The sequence below is a fragment of the Diabrotica undecimpunctata genome, chromosome 8, assembly GCF_040954645.1.
Source record: "Diabrotica undecimpunctata isolate CICGRU chromosome 8, icDiaUnde3, whole genome shotgun sequence".
NCBI lineage: Eukaryota > Metazoa > Arthropoda > Insecta > Coleoptera > Chrysomelidae > Diabrotica > Diabrotica undecimpunctata.
In genome coordinates, this window is record NC_092810.1 from 85,910,132 (window position 1) to 85,930,121 (window position 19,990).

The 19,990-nt window shown below is 31.6% G+C and overlaps 1 protein-coding gene across 1 annotated transcript in view; it reads right to left on the reverse strand.

The window, feature by feature from the left end:
* Positions 1-19,990, reverse strand: part of LOC140447732 (uncharacterized) — a 458,740-nt gene that overhangs the window by 94,671 nt on the left and 344,079 nt on the right. Inside the window, exons 5-6 of the mRNA XM_072540550.1 lie at positions 11,696-12,004; positions 10,218-11,361 (exon numbers count right to left, since the gene is read on the reverse strand). Coding sequence (XP_072396651.1) covers positions 10,218-11,361; positions 11,696-12,004 — 1,453 coding nt within the window. The remainder of the gene's footprint in view (positions 1-10,217; positions 11,362-11,695; positions 12,005-19,990) is intronic.

The following is a 19,990-nucleotide window of genomic DNA, read 5'->3' on the forward strand; positions in this document are numbered from 1 at the left end:
GATGATGACGATGCTCTCTTCAAAAGAACGATAGGAGAGAGAACTCGCAACAGAATTCTAAAACAAGCGAATAGCACCTCGGTGTGGTTCGGACTGCCGTTCGGAGAGATGGCAGCCTCGCTAAGGCAGGGGGTTGAAAGTCTTTGGTGGTTCGTGTCGGTGTGGTTTCATCGATGAATGTGTCGGAGAAAGAATGGGAATCGGGTGATAGCAGGGCATCAGGAGAGATGTTTGCCTTAACCGGCCCTTCCATCCTGATGTCTGGTGTGACAGAGGAGAGGTTTGTCACCACTCCGAGACGCCCACCGTCTCGGAGTGGTGACAGGACGAAGTGTCGAAGGTCTAAATCCCTCGGGCATCTCGCTCTGGCACAGCTCCGTTAGGGTATTAGGAACCCAACACTACCTGTGTGAGTCACAGGTGTCTGTATGCAGATTTTCCTTCTTCTCTTTAAATATATAAAAAAAGGACATGTCCGTAAAGGGAAGCCGACCCTGCATAGGGATAAAAACAGAAGAATAATTATATAAATAATTATACATATATATATATATATATATATATATATATATATATATATATATATATATATATATATATGTTTGTTTGTGTGTGTGTGTGTGTGTGTATGTATAACTTCTAATGATAAATTATTAACAACGAAAACTTGGTCTTTTAGATCACTTTTAATGCAATAAAATAGTGTTTTTGCTGAATATTGATGACATTCGGTGAGAATATGTTTAACTGTTAGATGTGATTGACAGGTCTCACAAGTGAGTCGGTTGCTGGATGACGTCAGGTATTCATGTGTTACTCTTGTATGTCCTATTCGAAGTCTTCGTGTTACAATAGAGTCTCCTCTTAAAACGTCGTGGTTAAAAAACCACGTAAGACGTTTGTTGATGATATCTTTGACAGTTGCCGAAGAACTTGGGAAGGAAGCATCGACTATTGGCTCGATTTGAGAAAAATTTATTTTGCTTTTAAATTTTTTGTCGAAGTGATTGGCTAGGATCTCACCAATTTCTTGATTGTCACTAATTACATTATCATTTAAAATTAGACTAGATATTTTAGTATTTGTATTGATTCCTTAAATTTGTCGTATTTTTTCCAAAGATTAGTAGAACTGGTATTTTCATTGATAGAAGATACGTAGTTTCTCCATGACGATGTTTTACTTTATTTTATAATAAACCGCGACCTGGCTCTAGCTTTTTTTCATTCTGTGAGATTTTCTGGTGTTTTATTTTTCCGATAAGTTTTAAGTGCCACCTTATGTTGTTCTACGGAGATTTTGCAAGAATTATTCCACCAAGGAACCCTTTTATGTTTGTGTGAAATAGAATTTTTGCCAATATGCAAATTGGCAGCTGAGAGTATCGTGTTTGTGACTAATGATAAATTGTAGTCAATATTGTTGGATAGTGTGACAAAAGGTAAGGTGGTATATGTTTTAGTAGTGTAGCTTAGCCAGTCAGCATTTTTGAGTTGCCAGTAGCTTCTGGATGTAGTTTGTTTAGAGTTGGGGATATAAGTGGATATAAATATAGGGTAATGATTGCTATCGTAAAGATCATCAGCGACTTTCCAATTTAGTAAAGGTGCGGATTTTGGATAACTAAAGCTAAGATCTACAGAAGAAAATGTGCCTAAGGAGAAATTCAAGTGCGTACTAGAACCTGTATTTAGTAGACAGGAATCTGTACAATTAATTACGTTTTCAACAGTTTTACCTTTGTTTTACGTGCTATTGGAACTCCACATAGGGTTGTGAGCGTTGAAATCGCCAAACAAGAATGTATGGAGAAGGGATATGGTAAATGAGGTCTAGAAGTTCTATTTTCTTTAGAGAGTGATTGGGTGGAATGTATACGCTACAAATAGTAATCTTATTATGACACCAAGTGGTTATGGCGATAGCCTTAAGTTCGGTGGCGAGAAGAAGGTGCGAAGAAAATAGTTCAATGTTCAATTAATTAAATGTGATAATTGTGGGACTAATGTAAGGATTGTTGAGAGCATTGAGAAATAGGAGCGTTAGTTTCATCGTCAGTTAGGTAATCGGATGATGCACTCCAATTGTCAAGAATTAAGCTGCCTTTTAATTTTTTTTTGCAATCTTGTTATTCGGTTTTTAAAGGATCTCTCTTTTGTTTGTGAATGAAAAAGAGATAAATCATTAAGCAATCCTTGGATATTGGAAGTGATATTGAGAGCTTCTTTAAGTGGGTCCGGTATGGCGTAGGTAATTTATAGGAAAGCTATAAATTGGTTTTCAGTAAGAGTTAGTTCGGATAAATTATTTTTTTAGATGGCTTGGACTGCATTATAAGAAATGCATGTCAATTTATGTTCTTCTATTACTGTTGTTTTACTTTTTTTCTTTTGCGGCTTGCTAGAAGAATTAGTGGTAGATTTTACAGATAAGGGGGGAGACATTTGATTGATAGTTGGTTCTGGAGTAGGAACTGGAGAAAGTTGAGAAGGGGTGACAGCATTACTGTCACTGGATGTAGCCCGTTTCTGTCTCTGTACTGGAGGTGATGCTAACTGTGTAACTAAGGGGGAGACTATCTGTAAACCGATATCTTTTAAAGCTTCTTCGATAGTGTTGTGAGGTATCGTGGGAGATACATTTGATATGAGAATACGCTTAGCAGGTGTTATAAGTCTTCGGATAGGAACAACTGTTCCTATCCGAATTAATAGTGATACTTTGGTGGGCACTGAAAAGATCGCCGATTAGTTTAACAGAGTTTAAATAGCTAAAATGCGGTTATTTGGGATTCGAGACGCAAAGATGATATTTTTTGGGGTAATGATGTCTCCTATAGCTTTTGTGTACTCAAATAGGAAGGGCATGTCAGATAATGGCTTGATTTTTATAAGGAAACGTAGGAGGTGGAGGTTTAGATAAAGTGGCAGCAACATAAGTCTTGGTATTATTGATTGTGTTATTTTGTGAGGTCATTTGAGTAGTAGTTGAGGTCATTTTAGTGAGCGGTTCTGGATACTAAAATTTTATTTACCAATCGTTAACAACTCAAAATTGAAATACGTACCTGACTACACCCACTTTGTATCATTTAGTAAAGTACCTTTAAACTTTGGATAGAATTTAAAATTGAACATAATGTAACGAAAGGCTAAGGGTGACTGACTATTTGTTATTGTTACAGCATTAAGGGAGTACAGTCATTTTGTGCTTGATATCGGCCCAGTCTCTTAATCTGGGGAATTCCATCCGAATTATCTTGCAACTGATAGTACAGTATTATGAAAGTACAGAAAAAAGGTTTAATTTGAGCTATGCTATAATAAATTTGACCCAGTAGTTTATGCAGAATTAATCATTGAAAGTCCAAAAATGTCAAATTTTCGACATGAAATAATTTTTGTAAAAAAAAATCTTTTTTTCTGCAAAATTCATTACGTTGTAGCTCTTTTAGTTTAAATTTGCAGAGCCAGAACTTTTTTTTTTAAGATAGAGATCTAATTCTAAACGGATTCTCTTCTTAGTCGATTGTATTTTTATGTAGAAATAAAAATATTTGCTTACAAAATGTTTCAACCCTGTTTGCTTTGAAGAAGGGCAACTTTTTGCGTTATAAATTAATTTAGCTACAGCGCTCCCTATACATTACACATATTTTTAGCTTATTGATTCTTATAGCTGAATTCAAGATAAAAATTAAAAAAATAGAAGTGGAGTTAGCTTAATTTCTTTAAAAATCACAGCTACTTTGTTTATAACAATTAAGAGTTCAAATCGGCGCTATTCAAGAGCTAAAGGCCGACAGTTTATGAGGATACAATTTTTATATTTAAAAAAATGCAGTAGGATCTGGTTACGCACACTAAAAGACTAAAATAATAGAAAGAAAATACCACTATAAGTAAGTCAATGACATATCGAGGATACATCATTTATACTATAATACACATATAAAATCAGAGTTTGGTGTTAATATTGAGAGTAAAATAAATATAAGACCAAATACTTACCATGTCGGGATAGTATTATGAGGTATTTTGTTCCTGGATATTTCCTCATGATTTACTAAGGGATCACTAATAGTAGAATTTTACTGTCATCATTGCATGTGGTTGACTTTTTACAGACAAGTCAGATGCAATGATTTTTCTGACGAATAATCTAACATGGCAATATCATTTTAAATCATCTATTTTAAAATGTATAGGTAATATATATCCGAATTGTCAATATGAATGAGTCAGATAAAATTAAATTAGAAGAATTTTTTACCGAGCAACAAAAACAAAATGTGTTTATTTTATTAATGTTTTGTATTTTGAGAATGATTTCAAGTGGAAATCGAAATGTCAAATATACTAAAGCAAGTTCCAAGATTAGACGAAAATGATTCGCGTTTGGTTTTGTCGAATTAACGTTATTCTTAAGATGTATAACGTGGATATGTTCGTAATTACATACATACATATACAGATTTATAATTCTACCTTATTTTCTATAATTAGGTCCATAATGTTTTATGGACACCGGTATCAAGTTTTTATTGTTCTTAAGCTAACTTTATATTCTAACAATTTACTATTGAATCTTTTTTAAACTTAAATTGAACGGGTGTTTAAAATGTTCGAGTACTGGTGATAAACCAAACGACAAACAAAAGGTATTACGCCAACGAACGCTGATCTTTACTTCTTAAAAATGAAAAATATCAATTGCTTAAAATTATGTCTTGCAACACTGTTCTTCATAAGAGTCTGTACTGCAAAGTGACCGTGAAACGCAGTACAGAAGAGTCTAGAGAAACGAATATATCATAAAAGGGAGATGGAGATGACTATTCGCTTTATAAGGGAATAGATATAAAAACATTGAAATATCATTCAATAAAAAAAACATATATTTCCTGATTTCTAATGGACACAAAATCACATTAATGGATTAGTTTATGGATTTAATGTATTTTGTATTGTTATATTTGTAATGTAATTTCTTTGTATTATTCTTACTTACTTTTTCTATTGAATGTATTTATAACCTTGCACATACACGTGTTAACTCACTTAAGGGCAATAATAATGATTAGCATTTTAAAACTGTAACGTTTGTTTATATATATATATATATATATATATATATATATATATATATATATATATATATATATATATATATATATATATATATATACTAGCGGACCAACTCGACATCGAGTTTTTTAAATGAAATTTTTATTTTGCGAGAAAAATATACAATATATACAATGACCGGAAGTAACAATATTTTTATCAATAACTCAAAAACTATAAATGATAATTTCGTGAACTTACATTTTTGAACTCTACGTTGAATTCTCTATTGATTTGACTAATAAAAACGAAACTGGAAGTCGACCTCAAAACCGGAATGCAATTTTTAGTTCATCAAATGTCGACATGGATATCATTTAGCAGTTAATTTTGCATGCTGATCACGAATCCGGTGTCAGATTTGCTCTATCTTGACGTTTTATGCGCGTTTCGGGTCACTTCCGGTGTCGGATCGCAACCGAAAGTACATATTTAGATTCCTCTCAACGAGACCTTTCGATCCATATATACATTGTGGGGTCTAAAACTTAAAGTAAATTTTAACTTCCGGTCATCTCAAAACCGGAAGTGAATTTTTGTACCAAAAGTATATCTTGACAATCTCATACGTAATACTAATAATATTCCGAAAAAATATTTTAATTATCTAATATGGTGTTTGAGTAAAGTGGTGGACAAGAAAAGGGCTTAGCGTTTTAGTATATAAGATATATATATATATATATATATATATATATATATATATATATATATATATATATATATATATATATAGTAAACTCTTAAATATTGGGGAAATCTGCAAGAAATACTCTAATGTGTATCAATTGTTGCGCCGAACGTTTTCGCCAAAGAGAATTAATTTGGCTTCTTCAGGGCTGAAAGAGAATAAATTATAATTAGCTACCATATATTATCTATTAAAACATTATTGATCTTACCGTAACTAAGAATTGTAGAGTTAGAATATTAAAAAACTTTGCTAGTAACATAGTGGTGTTTTTTGTTACTATGTGCAAAAAAAGTTTTTTATAAGAATTGAAATGTATGGTAGCTTCGAACTTGACACGTAAAGGCTTACCCAAGGTTAATCGAAAAACCCAATGCAACTACATTTAAAAGGAGGTAATTCTTTGAAATGTCGGCAATAACTAAATTTTTGATTTTTAGATAGTTAAAAGTGAGGTTCTGTTTAAGCCAGAACGCAAGCGCTGACAACTTCATTATAGTTGGTATGAATCTTTATGTCGTTAAGGTTCATTGGTAAAAAACGAATGAATTTAAATCCCAGTAAAGGGAAATATTATTTTGATTTTCTTTATTTAATTATATTATATTGTTCATGTATTATTGAATCTTATTGAGACGTATCTAAGAAAAGCAAGGGAATGTTATATATTTTTTGTTAATGAAAATTAATTATAAAGGTATGTTAGTTGTTAATGGATATATCAGTCAAGTTAGTAATCTGTGATATAGTATTGTTCTTGGTATCTGATTTAAGTAACAGGTGGTATATATCGCTTAGATTCTTGATGTCACTCTTAACATTAATGGAGAAATCGTTAAGAAAAATATAAGACATTTCAATGAACTCTCTTTTAGATTTATTGTTCTCACGGTGGAGAATTGTGGTGTTGGTATAGTCCATGAGATGACCAGTGGAATGGACATGTTTGGCTAATACACAACGGTCAGGGTGAAGTCGAGAATCACTTTTGTGTAGTGTAATACGTGATTTCAATAATTGAGATGTTTGACCGATGTAGGAATTGTTGCAAGAGAGACATGGAATGTTGTAGACAATATTACTAAGCCTACAACATTCCATGTCTCTCTTGCAACAATTCCTACATCGGTCAAACATCTCAATTATTGAAATCACGTATTACACTACACAAAAGTGATTCTCGACTTCACCCTGACCGTTGTGCATTAGCCAAACATGTCCATTCCACTGGTCATCTCATGGACTATACCAACACCACAATTCTCCACCGTGAGAACAATAAATCTAAAAGAGAGTTCATTGAAATGTCTTATATTTTTCTTAACGATTTCTCCATTAATGTTAAGAGTGACATCAAGAATCTAAGCGATATATACCACCTGTTACTTAAATCAGATACCAAGAACAATACTATATCACAGATTACTAACTTGACTGATATATCCATTAACAACTAACATACCTTTATAATTAATTTTCATTAACAAAAAATATATAACATTCCCTTGCTTTTCTTAGATACGTCTCAATAAGATTCAATAATACATGAACAATATAATATAATTAAATAAAGAAAATCAAAATAATATTTCCCTTTACTGGGATTTAAATTCATTCGTTTTTTACCAATGAACCTTAACGACATAAAGATTCATACCAACTATAATGAAGTTGTCAGCGCTTGCGTTCTGGCTTAAACAGAACCTCACTTTTAACTATCTAAAAATCAAAAATTTAGTTATTGCCGACATTTCAAAGAATTACCTCCTTTTAAATGTAGTTGCATTGGGTTTTTCGATTAACCTTGGGTAAGCCTTTACGTGAATGAAAGAATTGAACACGTGGATTCGTACATCTACTTGGGAACAACAGTTAACTCAAATTGGGATCAAGCAAAGGAAATACGTATAAGAGTAGAAAAGGCAAGAGCATCGTTCACTAGCATGAAGCAAATTTTCACCTCTAAAAGCCTCACCCTACCTCTCAAAATTCGACTTCTGAAATGTTATGTATTCCCGGTTTTGTTATATGGAATGGAGGCGTGGACAATAACCGCAACAATGATAAAAAAAGTAGAGGCCTTCGAAATGTGGGCTTACCGACGTATATTACGTATATCCTGGACTGAGCACGTGACCAACGAAGAGGTACTACGCCGGATAGGTAAAGAGAGAGAGGTAGGAATAAGTATAAAGAAAAGAAAGTTGGAATACTTGGGTCACGTTATGAGACATAATAAATATAGAGTACTACAACTGATCATTCAAGGGAAAATAGACAGCAGAAGGGGTCCAGGGAGGAGAAGACACTCGTGGCTCCAAAACTTGCGGCAATGGTTCGGATTGTCATCTGCTGAACTATTCAGATCTGCCGTAAACAAAGTCAGAATAGCCATGTTGATTGCCAACGTTCGGAACGGACAAGGCACATGAAGAAGAAGCCTTTACGTGTCAAGTTCGAAGCTACCATACATTTCAATTCTTATAAAAAACTTTTTTTGCACATAGTAACAAAAAACACCACTATGTTACTAGCAAAGTTTTTTAATATTCTAACTCTACAATTCTAAGTTACGGTAAGATCAATAATGTTTCAATAGATAATATATGGTAGCTAATTATAATTTATTCTCTTTCAGCCCTGAAGAAGCCAAATTAATTCTCTTTGGCGAAAACGTTCGGCGAAACAATTGATACACATTAGAGTATTTCTTGCAGATTTCCCCAATATTTAAGAGTTTACTATATATATATATATATATATATATATATATATATATATATATATATATATATATATATATATATATATATATATATATATATATATATATGTTACGAGCAAAGCCCGAAATTGGACAATCCTAGCATTGTACGAAAATTATTGTCCACTTGTACCACCAAACTGTACAATGTCAGAAATGATCAAAATTAAAAATGATTATCGAAACGCTAATCGATTCGAATCGATTATTATGACACGCGACACACCAAATCAAAAATCGAACACTTCTTTTTTCTTAACAAGTAATGATAAAATCTCGGCGCAGACAAGAGAAACAAAAGTTTAAGGGAGTAGTTTAAAATCCAAAATGGATCTGCGACGTAAATTAGAATAAAGTGAATTGGGTCAGCCGATGGATGACCAGTACGGTAAGAGATCGTAGAAAACTGAAAAACATACAAAAATTTGATGCTTCCATATATTAAAATCAAGCATCAGTAATCGAGAACCTAGAAATTAGGTACAACTGTAATACATAAATGGGCAATAAAGTATGGTGGATATCATTATAAAATATTTCAAAATTATCAGTTTACACAAATACAGAGATATGATGGACTGGACACTCAGAGAAAAGAAAAAGTGAAAAAACCAGATAATCGAATGTCGTAAAACAAATGAAAATAAGTATGTAGAAACACTCATTATTTTTTGAAATGCTCATTATTTTTAATAGACATATAAAATTCCTAAACCGTTAAAGAGAAATTTGTCATATTGTTCTAATTAACCCATCAAAATACTTGATTGTATCTAAGTAATTAAATCCGGCTGAAGGAAAATATCTTCGGTAATAATTGTATTCAATCAAGTCGATGTGGAATATTTACAAACCAAAAATAACTCAAGACGACAGCAAACAATTATTAGTATTGATAAATATTTTGTAAAATTGTTTTTCACGCCACAGCGTTATCATCATTTAAGTAAATTCTTTTGTTTACGAATATCTTATATGATCACATTTTTATCTAATAAAGATGGTCAAAATAGGTACACTTTGGTGAAAACAATTGTTTGGTGCATCTAAATTTGACTGTCATAGGTTAACCTCTTATTCTACGAAATACTTAGAAAGTAAAAGTACAATAACTTTGTAATACGTAGAGGATCTCTATCTTTCAAAACAGTCATCCTTGATACGTAGAGGTACGCCTAACGATCAAAAGAAACTATTAATCGGCTTAATTTATTACATATTATGTTATTAAATTTCTTCTTTGTTTGTTCGATAGACACTTATCCGCAGACTTGACACCGTTTTTGAGATCACGTTTTTGGTGTGGTTTTTGTTACTAGTTAAAAACTCTTTAAATATTATATAAAGTAAGACCTAATCATTTAGGAACTATGCCTTTCGTTTGGAAGAGACAATGCAACAGATCCAATGAACAACCTACTATCCTGACTTGGCATACTCAGATGGGCAGAGTTTTCACCTTCATTGTGGAGACATGTTGTTATTGATTAGATAAAATATGGCCTCTTGCGATAAACTTCTATACATACTTCAACTTCTATATATATATATATATATATATATATATATATATATATATATATATATATATATATATATATATATATATAAAATTAAGTTAAACAATTAACTTACCAATTTCATTTCTTCGGTAGTTCTGCCTCGAGGAAACTTCTTATTCGCAATAAAACTAATCTGATTCTTCTCCAAATCATCGCTCATTAGGGATATATATTCAGTGTACTTCTGCCCGTCTTCAGTTAGAGCAGCAACTCGTTTCCACCCGAAGTGTTTAAATAAAGCCAAATAAACATGCTTATAATGTTGGTTTTCTCCGATGGTTCTGAAGAAATAAGGATATTTTTTTCTGTCCGAGAAGCTAGCTCCTTCTGCGCTGTAGGAAATGACTAAGACTCGGTACTGTTTTGACACAGCTGCTATAGGTTCGATAGTTTCTGTGCAAGCGGGTCCAAGAACACCAACAAGATTAACGTAGGTCTCTCGTGTTACTATAAAGTCTAAAAAGTTGCTCATGACGGAGTCTGGTTGGCATTTTCCATCGAAGGCCAACATGTTAAGATTGTAGTCTTTTAAAAGACTTGAATTTTTGTTGATAAATTCGACAGCGGCCCTAGCTCCTTGGGCTATACCTGTTCCGTTGAATGCCGTGGATGACATTGGGAAGATTCCTCCTATGGTTATAGTCGGTTTGGTTAGGATAACTTTCCACTTATTCCAAACTTCTTGATTTTCTTTCATCCATTTACAAGCTATTTGATTTTCATTCCCGAAATTATTTTCTGTTAAATTTAATAAGAAAGTGTAGTCTTCTTCTCTTAATTTGAAATGTCTTACGCCCAAAAAGAGAGGATTAGCATCTTCTTCCAGCTTCGACCAAACCATTTTGACCAACCGATGCATTTCGTATTTGTAACCGTTCACCATATTATTAGTGAAGTTGTATAATTCGTTGTTCTTGAATTTAACCGTTATAAACTGCTTTTCGTCAATGACCAGTTCTCCAGGATACCAATAGAAAAACATATAGCTCTGTTGACTTCTTTGCTGTAGGAAATGCTCGTTTAAAAGTCGTATGGTTGGTTTTAGGCCTTTACCGAGCCATAAAATTTTTACAAATGCTCCGATTTCGTTGACTTGTTCTATCAGAAATTTACTGGAATTGAACCCAGGTGCAAGTAAGACAGCGCAGTCTTTGCCACCGATACACTGGGGCGGAGTGTACATACTTTCTTCGCAAGTATCTCTAGGACAGACATATCTGAAAGAAAAAAAAATGTAAATACTAATATCTTACACATTCGGCACCTAACGTGGAGCAAACGTTAAAATATTAAACATTCTTTCATTCCTCTATTTTGCCTACTACTGATTAAGAATTTAACCTAAACAATATATGAGAAAAGTGCAATCAAACGTCTTTGTAAAATAGCAATTGAAAAATTTACTTTTAATATCAGTTATCGAAAAACTATTGTCCGAGAAGTTTAATAGTCGATGTTCGTGTGTAGCATTGCACTTAGAATTTGTTAACTACATATATAATTTTGTAGATCTTTTAAACATTGAAATATAAATATATTGAAAAAACTTACTCGTTAGTACCGCTCTCCTTATGGTAAGAATTGTTGTAGACGATTCTGTTCAATATAGAATTATCTAGAGCAAAACTGCTAGCAAGTCTGATGTCGAGGAAGAAAGACCAATGGACTTCTTGAATAGAGTCATCCCAGAAAAACCTATCACTGTAGTACTTTTTGATAGGTCTAGCGAATTTTTTTGGAATGAACCACCCAAATCGTCCTGGCGGAGCTACGGTACCTACTTCTTTGACAAATTCTTTTGCGAAGGTGTCGTAGTCGGGGCTAGTCCATACTTCTAAGTTGATAGTAGCGGGAGGTATTCTGAAACGAAGAACTAACTAACTAACCTTTTTAACATGATTACATTTGATTAAATATTTTATCAGGTATAAAGATTATACAATATGTTGAAACACCAAGCAAAAAATTCATCCACGCAAAAATACAGGATGAAGTTAACCTATGTGAATAGGACAAAGTCCCGAAAAGATAAAACTGGCAAATAGGGAGTAAATTCCCAAAATTCATACTTTAAAACAACCAATTATTTCATTATTAAAACCAATTGACGTACTGGTAGATAACTCCAATATTTCTAGATGTCATCATATGTTTTCCTTTTTACCGATCCTTATAATAGTTCACTAGAACTACCAATTCTCCTCTAGTTTTTAATCAGAATGTCTAAAAGCAATCATTTCTAACCTTAGGAATAATATTTATATATTATTGACTTTTATTTTAATAGAAATCAGGAAGCAATATATCCTGTATGCAATATATGTAGGTACAATATTTTATATTTATTTCTTGATCATATTTGCCTGATAAGAACCGTAGTTAAGTAAACCACTATTTTTTTTTGATACTCTTATCTATGTATACTGCCAAGTCACAATAACATTTTGAAACAACGCCACAATTTGCATTTGAACTTTGTCTATGTCTCTTAATTGTTATTTTTTACTATTACGTATTATTTCATAAAATACCAATTAGAAATATTCAACTAAAATAAAAATATACAAAGGACCGGAACTAATTAAATTGAAATGTGTTAAGACAGAAACACAATATCTAGAAATCGATATAAATGTGAACTTTTCCGCAAATATTATATGATCTTTGAATGCAATAATATGGAAATATATCCAGCAGAAGGCGGACGAAATAAATCAAAAGCTAAAACTATCTTATATCCAGGCTTAAAATGAAATGATGAATGATGATTGAATTTAATAAGGAATTGAATATAATTGAACAAATAGCAATTAACCATGGGTATCACCCAAACATTATTGATTAACTCATTCAAAAAAGAGAACATAAACTTCTTCAACAGTCAGCCTTTAGATCTAACTCTTTAGTTTCAACCTCTTACAGGTCATTGTTTTTTTACAATCCATTCATTTCTGAAAAAATTAGACACATCCTTTTGAGTTCTGATGATAATATCCATATTTCTTTTAAAGTCAATAATACCCTTTATAAAAGTTTAACCAATACTAAAGATGGAATTCACTACATGAACCGAAGTAGTGTGTATAGACTGTCATGTTCCAACTGTGATGCTTCCACCCATTATCCACTAGATCAGAAGAACACTCCAAACGTGAAAATACTTCCGCGTTCTCTCATCATCTTCAAAGTCATCATTTAAACATTTCAGACGGTGTATATTTGATTCATAACATTCAAGACAAAAATATACTCCGTTTATATCTGTATGAAGATCGATAAATTGTCAGAGACATTAGGACTAGCCCCAATTGCGTCAATCGTCACCTCTCTTTTAATTGTGACTTCACTCCCATACACCGACAATTATTTTCTTAATCTTTATTTCATTCTTCCTCTTACAATTAATTGTTTTCTTATCACTACTTGGCCAATATTTTTCTTTTCCATTTGCATCTATCCTTTTTTTTTCTTCACAATAGAAACATTATTCAATATTATTTATTACAAACAATCATCCTACTAGTCTTTCTAAGTCTATCTGAGGTTTCATACCACTTCTAATGTTTTCAATGTAACACAACCTTCTACGCCCCCTCCTATTAATGTCATATTAACCCTTTCTTGAAATATATATTTCGTAACACAAATAATTAAATAATTACAATTCAATACCCAAATGATTGGGTATTGAATTTCACAATATTCATAAACCGTTTTTCTTTTTAAAAAAACTCTACAGGTTCACCATACATATTATGTATTTGAACTTTTAGATCTCGTCGCCGTGGAGGTCAATGGATTCAATCCACAAAAGTAAAATCCTGAGAAACGGGCACTCAAAGATTTCTTGTGATAAAATTACTTAGTTTTTGCAAATTTTAAGTATAAATTTATTGTTTTTTGATGACTAAATTTTGAATATAGCTGATTTTAGATTATATCTAAAATATCTACTTATCTTATTAAATTAACTCATGTTTAAGTTGTTACTTCAAAAGATATGTGTATTAGACCTCTTGACCACTGAACAGTAACATAATAGTTAGAACCTTGTGTTGCAGTCAAAGGCGTCAAGCCGCAGAATTATTGGGTGAGAAACTAACCATTAACGGAAAAGCTTCTAAATTTTGTTATAATCTACAATATCAGTTCATCTTGTTATCATTAAATGTTAATAAGTAATATTATAAAAATGGTCTCATTTAGGTTCTCAAAATTTATTAATTCAAATAATAAAAAGAAAAACGACAATAAATGTACAAAATCAGAAACTAGACTAATATGGCTATATTGTCAAAGTCAAAATAATTTATTTTCATTGGGCCTTGTAAATAGGCGCTTTAAAAAGTCTTTACAAAATATCAAAATGAGAATCAGAAGAAAAGAAAAATTAAATGAAATTAAAAAAAAACAATTTAAAATGAAAACATAAAAAACTACTTTTATCCTCATCGTAAGTTAGATATTACGCACCAATCAATTTTATCATTAGTAAAATAATACGACGGTCGTTAACTAAGTTCTTAGAAAAAGGTAAAAAAACAATTATTATCTTCGATATTCCTTTTTTTTCAGTGCACTAAAAACTAACCTTGTTCTCAATGCAACAACTCTTTAGCCCAGTCTGGTTAAAATAAAAGGTGGAAAAATGTTTCGCAGATATCTGAAGCTTTTAAGACATAGGTGGGGGATACTAGATGATGAATAGATGAATAGATACTCCTAGTTTTACCTTGCATTTTTTTTAAGCAATAATTTATGGTCACAATTTGATTTTTTGTCTATAAATTTTTTCCCTTATATTTTAAATAAACAATATTTATGTCATTTTTTTATGTCAAGAATATCTTTATTTTCCTGTTTTTTTAATTAAAATTGATAAATAATTTACAGGGATATTTGCAAAAAAGCAGTTTTTTTGCACTAATTTATAAATTTTATTATTTTTTTTATAAACAAAATAAAATGGTATTACATTTAAACATCAAGGAATTACCATCTTTTAGATTTGTGCGAAATTTCCTCCCGATCAGTCAAATATTTTATAAGTTATTTAATTTGTTTATCCCTGAGGCTAATTATTTAAACTATTGAGCTTGCCCTATGCATGATGCTAGACACATTCAACAAATTTCATAGGATTCTTTAAGACTTAGACTATCTCAGAAGTTAAATGCATATTGAGTTTTCATCGAAATTATTTACGAAATAAACGTTTGAAAAAGAGGTATGTATTTTACTTATAAACAATTGTAATATTTTTCAAGCTACAGACTTGTACGTACAACCATTGGATAGCTGGTAAAAAAGCTCACATTAAAAAATAAAAAACCTTCTATGACCAATAGGAACGAAGTTATACACGGTTCACAATTTGTCGATAGTTCACTACAAGTTTAACCCTAATTAGAGAGCTGAAATACAGAGAGGATAGGTAATACGATATAATAGTAAAAACCAACCTGAAACTGACGGTTTAAGATGTTTTTGACTAACCCACCTTGTATCTGAAGGAATACAATACCTTATAATCCTATTACGAGGGTATTTTGAATGGTTACAGATGTGTTAAACCAGTGTCGTAGAGTATATGATTGAAACATTTTTTTGAACTAACTAAATATATTTTTTAAATTTAAATATATTTTTTAAATTGTACTTATGTAAATTGTATTTTTTAATAAAACTTCTTAATTTTATTCAAAAATAAAAAGTTTCTTGCCATTTGTAAAAGATACATTTATTTAATTAAGGGGAAAGGCGCCAAATGTCGCCTGGCATAATTTCCAATGTGTTTTAAATGTATCCATTATTTTCGAATCCGTAGAAAACTAATAAATATTTTTGAAAAATTTAAACGCAGAATGAAAGATTACATTATTACTGAGGGCAGAAAGTCCCTGAAAACTTCTACAATGTTTATTTTATTATGTTATGTAACAGGGGTGAAAAGAAAAGAGAAAATATAGTATAATTTTTAATTGAAAATATTGCATGCAAAAGAAACTTTTTATTTATTCTAATAAATATTTCATTCTGACTTTAAATTTTTCAAAAATGCTGTTTAGTTTTCTCAGGATTTGAAAAAAAAAATGGATACATTTAAAACACATTGAACATTTTGACAGGCGACATTTTGCGCCTTTCCCCTTTAATACCTTACGATTACAACTATTATTACTTACCTTATATAATTACGATTAGAAAACTATTCAAATTCAAAATAAATAGGATCAACTTCGGAATCCGAGTCATCTTGAGGGTTAATAATTAGCGGTTGTGTCTCTACGGTCGCATCAATTATGTTATCAAGATCCCACATTTTTTGTTCTTCTTCTATTACATGCCTTACTGCATCTTTCCAGTTTTGTTCTGTAATATGTTGTAAAGACTCGTATAACAATTCACGTACAGCTTGTATTTTATATAACGTATTTTTTCTAGCCACATAACTTTTCATTTGTGCCCAAATGAGTTCAATTGGATTTATTTCGCAGTGGTAGGGTGGAAGTCTAAGGACTGTAATGTTTCGCCTTTCCGCCATTTTGTCAACTACGTATTCCTTGAACTTAGATTTGTGTTGCCGGGCAATTTTTAGAAGTTCTGCTTTTACCATTTCATCTTCGTAAGGCAGATACTTATTCCGCAGCCAGTCAAGAATATCCTGTTTCTTCCACGCAGTCGTTGGAAGTCTTTCTACTAGTCGTGAATGATAAGGTGCATTATCTAATACTATAATTGAATTTGGTGGTATGTGTTCAATCATCTGCTCAAAATGCTCTTCGAAAACATCAGCTGTCATCTCCTCGTGATAGTCTTTTGTGCTTTTGGACTGAAATTCCAACAAACCATGCTTAACAAATCCTTTTTCACTGCCAATGTGAGAAATTATTAATCTACTGCCTTTACCAGAAGGTGAGGAGATACCAGTAGACCAACCTTCCATACAGGCTTGCCTGGAGCTTAATATATTTTTATCTGACCATTTTTTTTTTTTTTTAAATATGGCCTGAGTTTACCGACGATTCATCCTGGTAGAAGACGAGCCTTCCTTCAGCCCGGAATTTTCGTATGGATCTTAGATAATTTCTTCTCCAACATATTATCTTCTCCCGGTCAATCAAAAGTGATTTTCGGTCTGATTTCTCCCACCGGAAATTTAATTCTTTTAAAACTTGCCACAACTTAGTTCGTCCGATATGAGGCAAATCCGGGTCGTCTCTAATTTCTTGTAAAATTTTGTTTAGGTTTGGTATTTCTTTTTTGAAAAAAAATCCATGAATTTTCCTTCGAATACCATTTTTGGCAAATTCATCAATTTCAGTAGGCATTTTCCCTCTCTTTAAGTGTTCGTTTGTGTTTGGGTTAGCTATACCGTGTTTTTTTCTTTCTGATAGGAACCTATATATAGTTGACTCTCCTACGCCAGTCATGTTGGCACAACTTTCGACTATGTTGCGAACAGTGTTTGTGGGATTCTGAGAAACCAGAGCATCGTGAACATTTAGGACAATAGTCTTCAGTACCGGTAAACAGTACCGGTGTAAAACTTGATGATGTTGATGATGAAGCCATCACAAACAATCCAACAAAACGAGCCCGAGCGAAAGGTACGTATATGTTCGTAGGTATATGGAATAAAAAATCACTCACGCACTGCATATAATTCGCAAAAGAAATATTCGAGACGCTAATTACTGTCGTAGACGCGGACACACCGACGAGCCGTAAATTACATGCGATCAAAAACGTACTAAACAAAAAAATTGTTTTCGTTCGTAATAACTTCACCCTTTTAAGTTAAGTTTCGATAAACTGAAAAAACGAGGCACGTGGCCAAAGCATACCCATTATATTATTAAAAATCTGGGGAATTCCATCCTAATTATCTTGCAACGAATAGTACCTTCGGATATGAATTCCAGGTTTTCTAGTAAAGTGATTAAACGCGAAGATTAGTATTCAAATATCCAAAGAGATAAGATAGGTATTCTTATTTACAAAATTGTTAATGGTTATTAATATTAATATATATAATAATATTAAAAAATTTAAACTTTATATTGAAACTTATTTATAAAATTATTATAAAATTTATCTAATTTTTCGAAACGAAGATACTTTCGAAAGACGACATAGGAAAGTGGAGAGGATATCTGTTTCAGCAACGTTTTTTTTTCGGCATCGGAACTTCAAATTGCAACACGTAGGAAAAATTTACATTATCTCGGCTTCCTTTGTAGCTGCAAGCCTCTTTTTTTTATTCTGGGGTAGCTCGTCAAAATATGAAGAACTACATAGTTTTCACTGGCCGGAAAATATGGGAAAACTCGGAAAAATTGAGTCCATTTGAAATTCACCCTAAATACTTACTTTTTTTTAATTTGCTCGAATAGTCTGTCGCAGTATTAATAATGATGACATAATTTTCACCCCCCATAAATCTCGGAAAATCCCGGAAAATCAACATATGTTTTTTCATTTTATATCAATGATGTAATAATACTTATATATTTTATAAATTAAATTTCAGGTAATTTTTTACACATTATATTATTATATTCTTTATATTAATTATAATTGTTTGTATTTTTATAATTAACAATATTGATTTTTATTCTATTTTTCTTACAAATATGATATACAATATTAATCTAATCTGCCTTACTGCTTTGATAAAATAAGTCGATTTTTTCATCACTTGCCTTATTAAATTTTGCAATGTTTATTGAACTTTACTTTTTTTATTTTCTTTACATGCATTGGTTTAAAAGTTAAAATTTGGTTCATTTATTCGACTTTACTGTCAGGTCTGAACCTTTTTGTTGCAGGTTGTTTGTCTTCACTTATTAAGCCAGTCTTTTCATACATTAACATATTAATAGGCGATCTTAATGCCAAGGTGGGTCAAGGTAAGGTAGCAGAACAAGTAGGAAAATATGGGCTTGGAAACAGAAATGACAGAGGAGATCAATTGTCAAATATGCACAAAAAATTAAAGCATAAAGAAATGCCAAATAGGTAAACTTAAAGACAAAGATGAAGATCTTATTGTAGATCTAGAGAATAAAATAAAAAGATAGACAGAATACCTGAATGAATTATTTGAAGATGATAGAAACAATTTAACTCAGATAATCAATGCAACTGGGCCAGACATATTGAAAGAAGAAGTAGAATACGCAATAAGAAACGCTAAAAATGGAAAAGCAAATGGACCTGATGAAATTCCTACAGAACTGTTGAAGCTTTTGCAGCGAGAAGCTAAAACAGTTTCCCCTCCAATTTCCTATGTCGATCTTTCGAAAGTAACTTCTTTTCGAAAGGTTTTAAGTTTCGAAAAATTGAATGAATTTTATAGCTATAAAATTCAATATAAAGTTTAGATTTTCATTCAAAATTTGTGCAAATTTTACTTCTTAAAGTTTATAAACAATGGAGATATAATTAACAAAAAAATTGTAGCTAACTTCGTTCCTATTGTTCATAGAAGGTTTATTTTTTTGTTAAATGTGAGTTTTTTTACCAGCTATCTAATGGTTGTGCGTACAAGTCTGTAGCTTAAAAAATATAGTTATTACAATTGTTTATAAGTAAAAAACATACCCCTTTTTCAAACGTTTATTTTGTAAATAATTTCGATGAAGACTCAATATTCATTTAACTTCTGAGATATTATGAGTCTTAAAGAATCCTATGAAATTTGTCAAATGTGTCTAGCATCATTCATAGGGCAAGTTCAATGGTTTAAATAATTAGTCCCAGGGATAAACAAATTGGATAAACAAATATTTTACATAAAATTTGGGATAAATATTTGGGATAAATAAAACTTTTAAACTATTT